At 32.3% G+C, this 14,511-nt stretch overlaps 1 protein-coding gene across 1 annotated transcript; it reads right to left on the reverse strand.

The window, feature by feature from the left end:
- Positions 1 to 81: 81 nt before the first annotated feature.
- On the reverse strand, positions 82 to 10,929 carry LOC129308205 (beta-galactosidase 10). The gene is made up of 19 exons (XM_054949254.1): positions 10,684 to 10,929; positions 10,201 to 10,296; positions 9,959 to 10,071; positions 9,746 to 9,812; positions 9,536 to 9,628; positions 9,233 to 9,376; positions 8,855 to 8,943; positions 8,525 to 8,630; positions 8,254 to 8,341; positions 7,995 to 8,113; positions 7,466 to 7,630; positions 6,888 to 7,084; positions 6,221 to 6,330; positions 5,065 to 5,174; positions 4,833 to 4,940; positions 4,547 to 4,657; positions 4,233 to 4,441; positions 3,407 to 3,743; positions 82 to 435 (listed from the first exon to the last, which is right to left on the reverse strand). Exons 1-19 carry the CDS (start codon positions 10,852 to 10,854, stop codon positions 322 to 324), a joined length of 2,547 nt encoding a protein of 848 aa, XP_054805229.1. The 5' UTR covers positions 10,855 to 10,929; the 3' UTR covers positions 82 to 321.
- Between the last annotated feature and the right edge of the window lie 3,582 nt (positions 10,930 to 14,511).

Below are 14,511 nucleotides of genomic sequence, written 5' to 3' on the forward strand. Positions count from 1 at the left end.
AAGTTTTATATTTAAAAAACCATTGTGATCTAGATTTAACCCTGATGAGATCAGTAAATCACGAAGCATATGAACAAGATCTAAATTGTAAACTCCCAATAAATTGCTTAAATGACAAGGACTTTTACCACCCACATCATCTTTAGTTGGTAATTTAGAAAAACTATACTTATTTCCTTCTCACAGCAAGAAGAGAAAAGCAAACAAAATTATTATAAAGAATTATGAAAAGCAAGAAGAGTCCAAAACTTGCTTGTGCTTCTCCTATTCAACTAAGCTTATTTCTTCTACATAAATGGTGTGATGCATTGACTCTTAGTATCAGCTACACACTGCCTCCACTGCCAGTCTCCTAGTTAAGCTGGAAGAACACAAGTTTTTCTTGAAATTCTCTTCATTTAACTTTATGACACACTCCTTTTTGTTCAAGCACGCCTACAGAAACAATAAAACATTTAAAAAAGAAAATAACTTCTTTTAGAATGAAAAGAATAAAACAAGCATGATTACTTGTTAATATATCATTCACTCACACCCCAATATATAATCAGTAAGCAGATAGCATAGTCTAACCTTGGTAGCATGGACACTAAAGAAATTAGAGAGAATTACTCCTAGATCCCACATAATACCCTAAAATACTATGAAGTTCATGTGTGGGACCTAAGCTAATTCTCCCAAGAAATTACAAGTCCACCAACTGAATAGATAAATGCACACATCAAGTCATCTTAGATGATGAAAACCTTATATTTAAGGTGACAACTTGACTCATTTACTTGTAATTTCTTGAGGTGAAAAATTATTAAATACTCCTTAAGTAGCACATCACCTATACTCTCAACAACTAGCAGTCTAAATTGAATACAACAACAACAAGCCTTTATCCCACTAGGTGGGGTCGGCTACATGGATTGCAAGACGCCATTGTGCTCTATCATTTATCAAGCTTTTAGAAATATTATTAATTAAGAGATCGCGCTCAACAACTTCCAAGAGTGTTCTCTTAGGCCTTCCTCTACCTCTCTTAATCGGACTCAAAGTTATATGTTCCACTCTTCTCACTGGTGCCTCCCTTGGTCTTCTTTGTACATGCCCAAACCATCTCAACCGATTTTCTACCATTTTTTTCTCAATAGGTGCCACCCTCACTTTTTCGCGTACGTGCTCATTTCGAATTTTATCTTTATGTGTATGTCCGCACATCCATCGTAACATTCTCATCTCTGCTACTCCTAACTTTATGCTCTTGCTGTCCCGTTAGAGCCCAGCATTCACTACTATATAACATTGCCGGTCTGATAGCAGTGCGATAAAACTTTTCTTTAAATTTATTAGGCACCTTACAGTTGCAAATAACTCCTTTAGCTTTTCTCCAATTAAACCACCCAGCTTGAATTCTATGTGAAATATTCCCACTGATTTCGCCATCATTTTGAATAATGGCTCCCAAATATCTAAACTTTTTCACTTGAGGTATAATTTGATCTCCAATTTCACTTCCAAATTATTGTCGAATAGTCATTTACCAAATTTACAATATAAATATTCCGTCTTACTTCTGCTCAGACGAAAACCTTTCGACTCCAATGTCCTCCTTCATAACTCAAGTTTGCAATTAATCTCTTCTCTTATCTTTGCTACAAGAACTATATCATCCGCGAAGAGCATACATTTCGGAATTTCCTCTTGAATATGTTCCGTCAAAACATTTAAGATCAAGTTGAACAAATAAGGACTCAGAGATGATCCCTGATGTAGTCCAATCTTTATAGGAAAATCCTTTGTTTGACCACTAGGCGTTCTTATACTAGTTTTTACCCCCTCATACATATCTTGTATGGCTTTAATATAAGCAATCCATACTCCCTTTTTTTCCAACGCTTTCCAAAGCACTTCTCTTAGTATACGGTCATAAGCTTTTTCCAAATCAATAAAAACCATGTGTAGATCTTTATCTTTACAACGATACTTTTCCATTAATCCCCTTAGTAGATAAATCGCCTCTGTAGTTGATCTACCTGGCATAAAACCAAATTGATTCTTAGAAATACTTGTCTCCAATCTCAACCTGTGCTCAATTACTTTCTCCCACAATTTCATTGTGTGGCTCATGAGTTTAATCCCTCTATAGTTAGTACAATTCTGAATATCTCCTTTATTTTTATAAATAGGAATTAATGTACTTCTCCTCCACTCATCAGGCATTTTCTTGGACCGTAAAATCACATTAAATAACTTAGTTAACCATCTCACCCCTTCTTCACCTAAACATTTCCACGCTTCGATAGATATACAATCAGGTCCGTTGGCTCTACCATTTGCCATTTTCTTAAGAGCTTCCTTTACCTCCTTATCACGTATTATTCGATAGAATGACAAATTTTGTTCTCCTTCACCAGTTACTAAATCCTCCAAGTTACTAGATGAATCCTCTCCATCATTGAAAAGTTTAGAAAAGTAAGTCTCCCATTTATTTCTAATTTCATCATCTGTAACTAAAATTCTTCCCTCTTCATCCTTAATACACCTTACCTGTTCTAGATCTCTTGATTTTCTTTCCCTACTCTTGGCAATCTTATAAATATTTTGCTCTCCTTCCTTCGTCTCAAGGTTCTTATAAAATTCTTCAAAAGCTTTAGAACGAGCTTCACCCACAGCTCTCTTAGTTTTCTTCTTAGCCATACGGTACCTCTCTCAATTTTCCTCATTGTTACACAAATGTATGGCTTTAAAACAGTTCTTCTTATACTTGATTTTGTCTTGTACACTATTATTCCACCACCAAGTCTCCTTATCTCTCAGACCAAAACCTTTCGATTCTCCCAAAACTACTTTTGCAACCTCCTGTATCTTTTTAGCCATATCCTCCCATATGATGTTAGCACTTCCCTGAGATTCCCAAATTCCTTTATCCAAAAGATTTCGCTTGAAAATATCTTGCTTCTCACCTTTTAATTGCCACCACCTAATCCTTGGTGTTACTACATGTCGACGTTTTTGGATTTTACTCATAATACACACATCAAGGACTAGCAGTCTAAATTGAATAAATTAATTTTTTTTAAAACCTTATCAATGCACAATATTCTTTCTCTTCATTAAATATTTTTCTTCTACATTTTCTCCTACATTTGGACTAAAAAATTTTGAAGAGTGTGAATGACATGACACTTTGAGAGTATATAATAATTTCTTGACGTTGTGGCTTCAAACTCTTTCCGCTGGAGAAGTAGCATTGGATAAATAGAATAGACCTAACAGGACTTACTTGCATATTCAATCTCAAACCAAAAACAAATCATGACATGCCTTAACTGTGAAAAGTAACCTCAGAAACTGAAGATGTCATCAGAGATTTGAAGACAGTAACTTCATGTAAAGAACAAATTCCAGAAACACATACCTTTTCGACAAGTGAACTAGAATTTGGATCATGGCAATCTCCCATGCGGTAGGATCCACATGTTCCTGAAGGAGTTCCAAAGCTAGCAAATTTTATAGCAGAGATGCGAGTATCTTTGGGGCACGCTAGACGGGCAAAAGGCGTGTTTTTGTAGTTCTCAAATTTATCTTCACTCTCAAGATCAAGACCAAGGGAGGGGAAATCCTCTGCCACAAGGGCACATGCACCAGAAACTTTACGTCTCAAGAAACTAATTTTTGTTGGATCACCACCTTTCTCTTCAAAAATAACAAGAACATTTCCAGATGGCTTGAACCAAGATCTTGGAACATGATACCTGATCCATAGGAAAGAATGCATTATTTCATGAAAAGAAACAGATTATAACAGACTCTAAGACCTACCAGAAGCACATAATATTGGTAGTATTTTATATTCATAATGGATGATTTCTATTCTAAACCGTTTGTTAGATTAGCATAGTTAACACAACACACAAGTAACAAAATCTATGAGATTTAATCAGTTTTCAACTATTTCATCTTCTATCTACTAGTGATTTTTGTTTCTTGTCGACTATAGACTATAGAATAATTTAATTGCTCGATGACCTAGATCAACTTGTGCACAAACAAAAGTCTTATTATAGAACTTTTCTTGGCCCATTTCTACTATTGTTATGCAGTTTGGCAAGAAACTCTATTTCAGCCACTTGTAATTACTAGATCTCCAAGGTAAGAAAAAAGACAAGGAAAAAAATTAAAGACAGATTACTGCATATATAAGTCCTCAGCTTCAATTAAACCATCTTAGCTCACAGTTTTACCATTTCTGGGTGGGTTCTCCACAGCCAGTGTCACATTTGTCAGGATTGAATTTGCCTCTATAGTCACATTTTTTAACACACTCTTGATGTAAATTTTTCCTGGGCCAATATCTTCCAATTTCTTCTCCATTTAACCATGCTAGACCTTTTCCCATATGTAACATATCCAGTCCAACTGGTTCATCCCCTAGTGGAGCATCAACAATTACCTGCATGACCAAGAACTTACTTTTTAAGATTCTTTACCACACAACAGTAGCCAAGTGAAAGAATTCTTTATAATTTGCAGAACTGACATCCAAAAAAGTAATTACCTTGTACCATGTCAATGGCTGTCCTTTTGGTGGTTCTGTAGTAGAAGTCCAGTTTACATTATTTAAGCCATCTCCCTGGTATATCTTCAGGTGTTCACCATAGACGCCAATCTGCAAGAAAGCAGGAAATGGAAGACATCATAGGCTAGTAAGATGTTTCGTGGAAAGTACTAGTTTCACCCACCATGATTCTAAGGTCGTAGGAGCAGCCAAATTCTATGATTTACTCTAACAAATAGGACATTAGAAGAGTAACATTTTATGACACACACAAACAAAAATATACCTTGTAAGTCCAGGCATAAGAAGACAAGTCTAATGTCCCATTGTTCAATCCCTTAATCTTTACACTTTTCAGTCCTGCTCCTATAAATTCATAAAACGGGCCAGCAGTCTGAAAGTAACAAGGCATCAGTAATGAGATTTCATGTCAATTAAACGGGACCAACAACACATCTCTAGATAAGTCATTCAATAAAACTGAAATACCGAATGTTCTAAACAGAGTACACACTCACTGGGAGGCCAACAGTCAAGCTCAATAAAGCAATTTCATTTTTCCCTGCCCTGAGAGAGATGGGATGGTTAAATGTATACGGTGAATGCGTACCATTTCCAGTCGCAGAACCTGTACAAGAAGATAATAATCTGAAAATGTAAAGCAAAGAAAACGAGAGAACATTTGTGATAAAATGCCTATCTTAATTTTATGGCTATATTTAATTCAATCATCAATAAATGATAACATTTGCATTCATGTAAATCACAAAGGAACTAACATAACACTAAAGATTGAGTGTTTAATACATGATGATTAAAGAAAACAACAGAAGGAAAGTTGCTACAATTAAACAGGTTCATGAGTTGTTGTATTTATATCATACAATAAACTGGGAATCCAAGCAGATCACATGATTGTAGCCACTGTACAAAAGGGAATTAAAAGTGCTTGTAATTTAATGAAATAGCATGAAGTCACTTATACTGCTGGGTAAAAAGGAAAATATGTTACTGAACAATGTTATGTTTTGATTAAAAGTTTGGGTATCAGATGTTTGATCTTACAGAGAGTTTTCATCATACTAGTTCTCTACAAATTTTAGCGACATTCATCCTTTCCATTTCAGCACAGTTCTGGTCAGTGCATGATGACTTGTACAACAAGAACGTGGAAAATTGATCCATGAAAACGTAGGCATATGTCTTTCCGTAGGTTTTCAATGGCATGATGATAGTAATAAATGATTTCAAACCTGGCCTTACCTTATGACAGTCCAAAGACAACATTACACAAATCTTTGATTTCTTTCATAAGCCTTTGCCCATATCTCCCTTATTATAAATTTTAACACCAGATAAAAGGAGATTTCGGTTACCTTAAAGATTAAATGAGGGATCTTTTGCATAATTGAAAACAGATGGAAACCTTGGAATTTCATTTACTTCAAGGGAGGTCTATAAATTTACCATAAGAATAAACATTCTAGTTGTAACACCCTGACCTGCAAATGAACGATAACACTATTGCAGAAAGAAAAAGGGGGAACCCATTGGCGTTGGCATGCCAACCTAAATGCATAATGATATGAAATTGTCGTCGGTCACAGTACAATAATTTATTGATAAATAAACAAATCCATGTGATCAAAAATTCAGAACAGAAGAGTAGGTAACCTTGGTATTCCTGATTCACAAAAGCATGGAGTGCATGACCTTTGGATTCTATCAGAAGAATTGGTTTGCTTCCATTCTTTAAGAACTCTTCATTTTCACCAACAAATACACTGCCATAAAGGGAAAATCAGAGAAAATTTAAAGCAATATTCTAACTGCACTTCTATGTTTTACAAATGGTTCAGTTTCTTGAACATTTCCATTCCATCTTATAATTATTTATGAAGTTTTCGAGACTACTAGTAAGCTACTTGATAGGATATAGCAAATGCCCTAGACTTAAAGCATGGCAACCCGATGAGGCTCTTTGACATGCATTGCAATCAAATCACAGAATATATAATAATCTTGGAGCCTATAGCACAATGAGCTCTTCAGCTAACATTACTGCTTCATTGTTAAAGTGACAAGGCAAGGTAAAGTTATCTTAGTAATTGCTGATAAAAGAAAAGAAAGATATACGTAAATGATTCTACTTCTCATGTCAAGAACAGTAAACTATGCAAGTGTTTCATTCTTTTTTTATTTTTTTGATAACTCAAGTGTTTCATCCTATAGTATTTTTAGATGTTACAAAAGGTGAGGAGAATATACTGCAACAGTAAACTGTAAAAGGTCCATTTCAATTGATTATATGCTCTTAACAATCTTTTATATTGAAACAAACCTTGTTGTATGCCACAGATAGTCTGTGGTATCTTTAGTGGTATTAATGTGATCAACAAAGCCATGCTTTACTAAGTCTGCCTTCCCCCATGTCCCTGCATTCTCATTAAATACGTCCCACTTTAAAGTCTTTACACCTTCACGTGACTGTTGTAATTTCTCTGGAACCATTTCAACAATGTGTGTATGGGAGTTAACCTGTTGAATATCACATGTATAAGTGAAGGGACCAGAAGGAAGAATTACACAAAAAGATCAATAAAATTTGTAATTATATTGACATTTATATCAGTATATAATCCAATAGTTATAACTGCTGGAAAGAAGGAAAAAGTAAATTAAGATATTTAGTACAAAGAGACATCAGTTGATCAATTTAAATGTACAAAACAGTATTCATAATAAAACCATTCCTGCATTGGCTCAGCTGCAGATGTCAGTTTCAGTTACAGTAGGTTGACACTCATTTATAGCAAAAGCTAAAATTTTTTGGAGGGAAATTATGTGGCTAATATAATTTTGGCTTTAAATATTAGTTTATGCAAAAATTTCGTTACTTCAAAGGCAGCTACAAATTACCTTTGCAGTGTTAAAAACCACATTCTTGCAATCAGGAAGAATGCTAACTGACCATGCTGGTAGGTGATATGATGCATTCCGAAATTCAACTGTCTTATCATATTTATCATCAATATTGGCGATAAAAGCAGCACACGCTCCTGATGAATCAGTATACACAACTGCCTGAAATGCAGCATGGTTAGAACAATATGTCTTCCAACTAACAAACAAGCTAATTATAAGGTACATTGAAATGCACATAGGCATTAGATAGCATGGAATATAAAATGACATCTCATAAAGAATAACACAAATAACATATTGAACCAAAAATCTGAATCATGACATTACAAAGTGTTAAGTATCCTACAATCCTGACAGCAAGTGAAAAGTGTCCAAGATAAAGAGTATGCATAAATTCAAATTCATTTAAAATTCTTGAAAACAAATTGCAAAGAAATATGATTTGCCATGATGGTTCACATCTAAACAAAATAATCCTTTTTAGTGGCCAAGAAAATCGAAGGTTAGAAATCATGAAAGTTACCTCCAGGGAAGGACCAAGGGAGATGTTTTTAGATTCTCCATCAAGCAATAAATGTTCACATAACTTGATAGCTCTGTGAAGTTCCTTTAGGTGTCCCCATTTTGGAAGTCTAGGTAACCCTATAATTATATGATGAATTCACACATTATTATAAATTTCAGCATTGACTAGAACTTATTTTTTCTTTGTGTGTGTGTGTGTGAGAGAGAGAGAGAGAGAGAGAGAGAGAGAGAGAGATTTGTGACAGCTTACAGCTTACCATACTCATCTATTGGGGCATCATAGTCATAACTTGTAGTAATGAATGGACCACCTGCTGTTCGCCCAAAATTTGTTCCCCCATGATACTAACCCACAAAAAGGAGAAAAAGAGGTCAACTTAAAAAAGGAATGGCAGAATACTGAAGGAAATATCAACAAGTAGTAAGTTTATTATGAAACTTTTCTGGTTCATGAATGAAATGTCATCTATTACCTAGAATTATCATAATAAAAGTTTTTTTATTAAACGAAAGTGCCATCATCTGTACCATGTAGTAATTCTGTACACTTCCACCTTTCTGGAAGAAGCGAGCAACAGCAAATGCAACATCTTCAGCAGGCCTGTGAGGATCTCTGGCCCCAAAGGTCTTAAACCTAAAAGCATCAGAAATTCTAAGTACCTTTTTCCCCTTTTACTAAATCAAAACCAAAAAATAGCCTTTCACTCACCTTTTAACGCTTAAATTCAGTTAAACAAACAAGGGGGGAGTATCCTTATAAATTTTCAAAACTTGCAGGTATTCATAACAATAAATTGATGCTCCAGATTCAAAGTAAGAATAATATACTGGAGGGAGAAAAGATGAATTCCGACATACCACCCTGGCCAATTCTCAGTCCAAATTTTGGGCCTATTTGGAGAAGTAGGTGTAAAAGAGTCACAGTAGAATGAGTTACACGTATCAATCTGCAGAGAAATCATCAATAGTCAGACTCTGATTTCGATTGTTCATGTGTGCAGTTGTCTATCTAACTGTCATTTAGTGCATAAATATATCAGGGGAGGGAGGGAGAGGCTGGGGGGAGACAACCAAATTTTTATAGTAGTATTTACACCCAAGAAAATGTCTAGCTAAGAATGTTGATGTAAAGATGAAATGAATCTGAGAAAGCAAACTAATGCTACTTGTACCAGAAGATTTTTTAAAATTGTCAATTGTCAATGTAAAAACAGTTCTACAAAATTATAACCTCACCACAGGATCTGGAGCATCCCACTGCTGGCACATTATCCAAGGGACACCAGTATTTTGAGAAACAGCCATCTTAGCAGCCCACATGGCATATTTCTTTCCTCCCTCTCCATAAAAATTTTCATAGTATCCATATTCATTTTCTATCTGCAATTTTAGATGGTGTCATAAAATATGTCCAAAGGACAAAGTAAAGAAGCACAGTGAAGAAAAAGGACCGAAGACTGCTGGAATTTTTAGTGGCCACTACTGAAAAAAGGGGCAGAACCGCTGAGAATAAATCCAGAGGCCTGAGACTATACTTGCCTGGGCTAAGATAATAGGGCCTCCTTGTGAGGCAAAAAGCTTCTCTTGTTTCATAAGGTCCACAATATATGTTGTGAATTTCTGCATATGATACTGGACACAAAGGACAAGCAAACTAAGAGTGATGGCAGTTATTATACTTCAATCAAATTTATGAAACAGATATTTGAACCTTAATATAAGTTAAAATCAACAGTCCCCCTTACATACCATAAAAGGCGTACTGTTAGTCCGGAATACCGTGCCTGGAATATAATGCAACCATACCGGTACCCCACTGTCACATACAGCAATACTTTAGAATTCTGAAGCTTATCAATTATTTCTTCCATGCTATATACAATAATAGCCGGTGTTAAGAGTTGAACCCAAACTAGTTGGTGTCCTGTACGAAAACTTGTAGCAAGCATAATAACTGCATACCCATAATTCCATTCAGCCGCAACAAATGGACCTATCCGAAGAATCAGGAACATCCCAGCCTGCTGGACAATCTTTACAAACTTCACCAGATCAAATCGACCACCAAAATAATACTGCCAGATAACAGATATTCAGTGGAAATTGAGCGTTAAAAAATCAAATCTGACAATATACTCTGATATGCTCAAGGTGCATGCATCTTAAAAGTACTTCATCTACAAAGTATACTTTTTCTGACTTACATTTCCTGGAGAAAGTTCATGTCCATTCCAGAAGACATAGGTTTCAATTACATCTACGCCTCCTTCCTTCGCTGTTTGAACCAGCCCCGGCCACATCTACCACACAGCACAAGATTCAAAGGTATTAACTTTTAGGTATCAAAATACAGAATGCCCAACTGGCACTTAGCAATAAATAACAATCTGAAAGCAAATGCAGAGTAAAATACAGGAAGAGAGGAAATCAAATAGATTAGCATTTATCCAAACAAGTAACTTCAAGAAATTAATTAAATAGCCCCTTTACAGAAAAACTCCATTTTGTGGTGGAGAACATTTCTGGGAAAGTAGAAGTTGCAGATTGATAAAGCCCCACAAAGCTTACTCCAGCTTACAATTTGATATGGGTCAAAATAGAAACCACAAAACCTCTTTTCTCCCCGCTAAAAGAAATCATAAGTGAAGTTCTAAACAAGTTAGAAGTTGCTGTAAAAGTGGTCTCACCGCAGGAACGCTTCGAGGATAGTGAATTGAAGCAGAAATAAGGAGCTTTCGCTGGCCATTGATGATAAGAGAGCGATGATCGTATGTTACATTGCCAGCAAAAGCCAATGAAAACCAAGAAGATAGAAGGAATAAAACTAAGGGCACAATGTATTGGAAGGATAGCTTCATCTTGCCTTCAATACAGCTTTGAGCTTTCGGAAAGCTCTTGCGTTTTGCTCATTCTGAAGTTGCAAACTTATAGTGGAGAAGGATGTCAGAGTGAAAAACAGAGCAGCAGCATTAATATTTTATTTTATCCGTATTTTTTGTATATTATGTCATGATTTAAAAATCTTCAAAAATTCTATGATACCAGTTGCTCCTACATTGCTATTCTCAAAAGAAAGACGCTATTAATATGTTTTTATGAAGTCAGAAACTCAGAATAACTAATATCCCAATCAATTTCTGGCCAACGCGTAAATATTTAACTATTACTCTGATCTCATCTGTTACAATATTTATATACTCTACTACTATTTATAGAATAATAAATAACAAATAATATCCGAAAATGCCTGTATCCTCCGTCATCCGAATCCGAATCCAAAATATATGTATACTAGTAACATATAATTATACTACTTTGAACCGTAAAATCACTTTTAACTCGAAGTTGTCTTTAACAAGGTAAGTCTGTTATTTAGAATGTGATTAAAAATTACTATATCTGACACGAATGTCAATCTAAATGGATCATTTTAATAAATAATAATAATAATAAAGACGGCAACAATAAATTACATAATTTATATCAGCTAAACAATTGACATTTCCTTGGAATAAAACCGTGCTCATGACAAAAAAAGAAACTAATTATATTTGTCTAGTTTTCTTCGATCACTAATTTTTTATTAACGTTAAGATGACAAAGGACGTCACTTATTTACTTCTCACGGAATCGAGTGGGATATATGTGTAAGTCGGTGCTTTGACTCTATCGTCAAAGTTCAGCAGTCAACATACATTTGCTGAGGCTCGTCACAATTCACAAGTCCACATAATAATGGTGTGGATTTAAACGCATTACCAACTATTTTTGACTTATAAATGAATTTTTTAAAAATAAACTATTCTTTTTTAATAGATTAATTAATTAAATTTTGGTCAAAAAATTAGATTAATTAAATATGATATTTTTAAAGTGTTATACTTATTTTTAAAAATGTATTTTCAATAAATGAGATTAACTTTCTCTATGATAAATAATGTTGTTTAATTCACTAGTTTAAGTAAACTTGTAATACAAATATAAACTTGAATCATAAATTTATAAAAATTTACATCTATTAATAATAATCATTAAAAATATATGATTAAATAATTAAAATATAAATATAATTATAATTTAATTTAAATATATTTAAATTCAAATATAAACCATTAAAATTAAATTTATCTATACTGATAGATTATTATACTCAATATAAAAATTTTAAAATGGAGCTACTTATTTTTAGTATTTCTTATTTTTATTAATATTAATTTTTATTTTTTGACTTTTATTTTTCTTTGAAGTGGGTCCTATTGTTTTTATGACTGAATTCTATATAGTATATACTTTACTCACTCAACTCAATAAAAAAATCAATAAATTTAGTGAGTTTAATTAAGTTTTTATTTTGTTTGAATATATAAGTGAGTTGATATGATTTTATAAGTTATAAACATAAAAATGATAAACTTAGAGAGTGAACTCATAAATTAACTAAATTTATATCTAATTTTAAGTTTATAAATAAATTAACATAATTTTATAGTCAACTCAAAAATTTAATAACAATGATGATAAGTACTTTTTAGTCAACATATTTAAAGTGAAATTGCATTCACATGTTAAATTTTAACACTAATTTAATTTATTTTAATGTTATATTAAAAATATTTATTGCTTCTGTCCATAAAAAAAGTTTCGAGAAACAACTATATAAATTAAATTTTATATAAAAATACAGATTAGATATAAGAAAAAACAGCATTTGGGTATCATTTAATAATTTATTTATGAATAATTTAGTGACACTTTCAATAGGGTAGTTGTTTATATGGCGTGACATTATTGTAAATCTAAAAAAAAAAAAAGAAATAGATGAATGCGCTTAAGGTATCAAAATGTCAATATGTCCTTTCTAGGCATCAAAATATCAGAATGTCATTCTTCATAAGTATAATTTAATTAACCTCACTTTTTAAAAAATCACATTATTTTTTAGGATTACCTTGTACTTTCTTTCAAAGAGCACTGAATGTTTATACTAATAAGTTAAACATTTTTTTAAATCATTTTTAGAGAAATATTTTTGCTCTTCTAGAAAATAGTTTAGAAAAAAAAAAACTACTTTACTCATTATAACAAAATGCACAACACTCCTAGAAGAAAAGTACCGAAAAAAATGTACTTTGACCTTAATAATAATAATAATAATAATAATAATAATAATAATAATAATTATAGAAAATAACTTTATAAAAAATTAATAATGATTAAGTCTTTTAAATGTTTTATGTTGTTCTCTATAATTTTTTTAGTTAACTAACAGTCTTTCTTTAAAATATTGCATTACTCAAATTTAATATTTTAATATTTTACAACTTTGTATTAAAAAAAAGGAATGAACCTCCAAATAAATGAATAAAATTAATATTATCTTGTTGAATCTGTAACTCATTTTTCTAATTTTAAAATTAAAAACATGTTACATTATATGAAAATAACAATTAAGAACAAGTAACACTTTAGTTCTAAATGTCGATTAGTTGATCAAAAAAATTACAAAGAATAACCTAAAAAATTTAAGAGACTTAATTAATATTAATTTTCTTAATAAATATTAAATATTTTAATAATATATATTAAATTTTATTTTAACAAAATTCCAAGATACTCACTGTTCCTATAAAAAGGGTTCAAGAATAAATTCATATAAAAGAACATGTCATGTCAGTAAAAAAAAAGGGTAGAGTTAACGAATTTAATAGAGAAAGATTTTTATTCATCTAAAAAATAATTTAAAAAAAATATTTCACTTATTAATATAAGATATTCAATGTTCTTTAAAGAAAAATATATAAAAAAATATAATTTAACCCTATTGTTTAATGTGATTCAAATCTCATGAGTCAAAAGACTAAAAGTCCTCTTCTATTTCATGTAATTATATTTTTTAATTATTTTATTTGAAATATAAACGAGCATTAAATGTCTATATTTTTTAAAAAAAAATATTTAAACCTCATTAGGAGGGCGTGTTTCCTGTTACTGCACCCAATTCTTGTTAGTCCATGTAGTTAGATTTCACTTTATCGTGAGATGCATAAATCTCATTAAAATTAACGGTATTTGAATGTCAAGTAAATACTAATTTGTGATTTTTAAGGCACGAAGCGACCGAAACTGGAAGCTGTCAACAAAACATTGCCGCATGGCTTTTGGGTTGGTTTTAACTTTTAAAGGTATTGATGTGATATTTTGGTGGCCAAAAAAAAAAAAAAAATAGAATGGACGATTGGACACTATATTATATTTTATAAAAATGTGGAAAAAGTCTCTGCCTTCTCTGGCATATAAAAAATATAAATAATATAATTAATGAAAGTGAAAGTGATTTAATTAAATTTTGAAAATAAACTGGCACACGTGTCTTTAATGTATTGAGCTAATTAATGACTAGCTTAATTGTAATTTTTGCTGGTAAAAAAAAATTGTAATTTCAATGGCATTTTAGGGTGATGGCCCCAAAATAAAAATCTAAACAGGCAATAATGATTTTAAAAATGTGGCAGCAC

The sequence above is a fragment of the Prosopis cineraria genome, unplaced genomic scaffold (assembly GCF_029017545.1).
Source record: "Prosopis cineraria cultivar Desert tree isolate PC_DT_omini unplaced genomic scaffold, ASM2901754v1 PC4, whole genome shotgun sequence".
Classification (NCBI taxonomy): domain Eukaryota; kingdom Viridiplantae; phylum Streptophyta; class Magnoliopsida; order Fabales; family Fabaceae; genus Prosopis; species Prosopis cineraria.

What these genes read in the sequence shown, in the direction of transcription:
- LOC129308205 (XM_054949254.1), bottom strand. Translation starts at nt 10,854, where the DNA reads ATGAAGCTATCCTTCCAATACATTGTGCCCTTAGTTTTATTCCTTCTA. An exon ending in ACTGAGAATTGGCCAGGGTG is followed by an intron (nt 8,631 to 8,854) that starts GTATGTCGGAAT and finishes TGATGCTTTTAG; the next exon opens with GTTTAAGACCTTTGGGGCCA. An exon ending in TATCTGTGGCATACAACAAG is followed by an intron (nt 6,331 to 6,887) that starts GTTTGTTTCAAT and finishes CCTTTATGGCAG; the next exon opens with TGTATTTGTTGGTGAAAATG.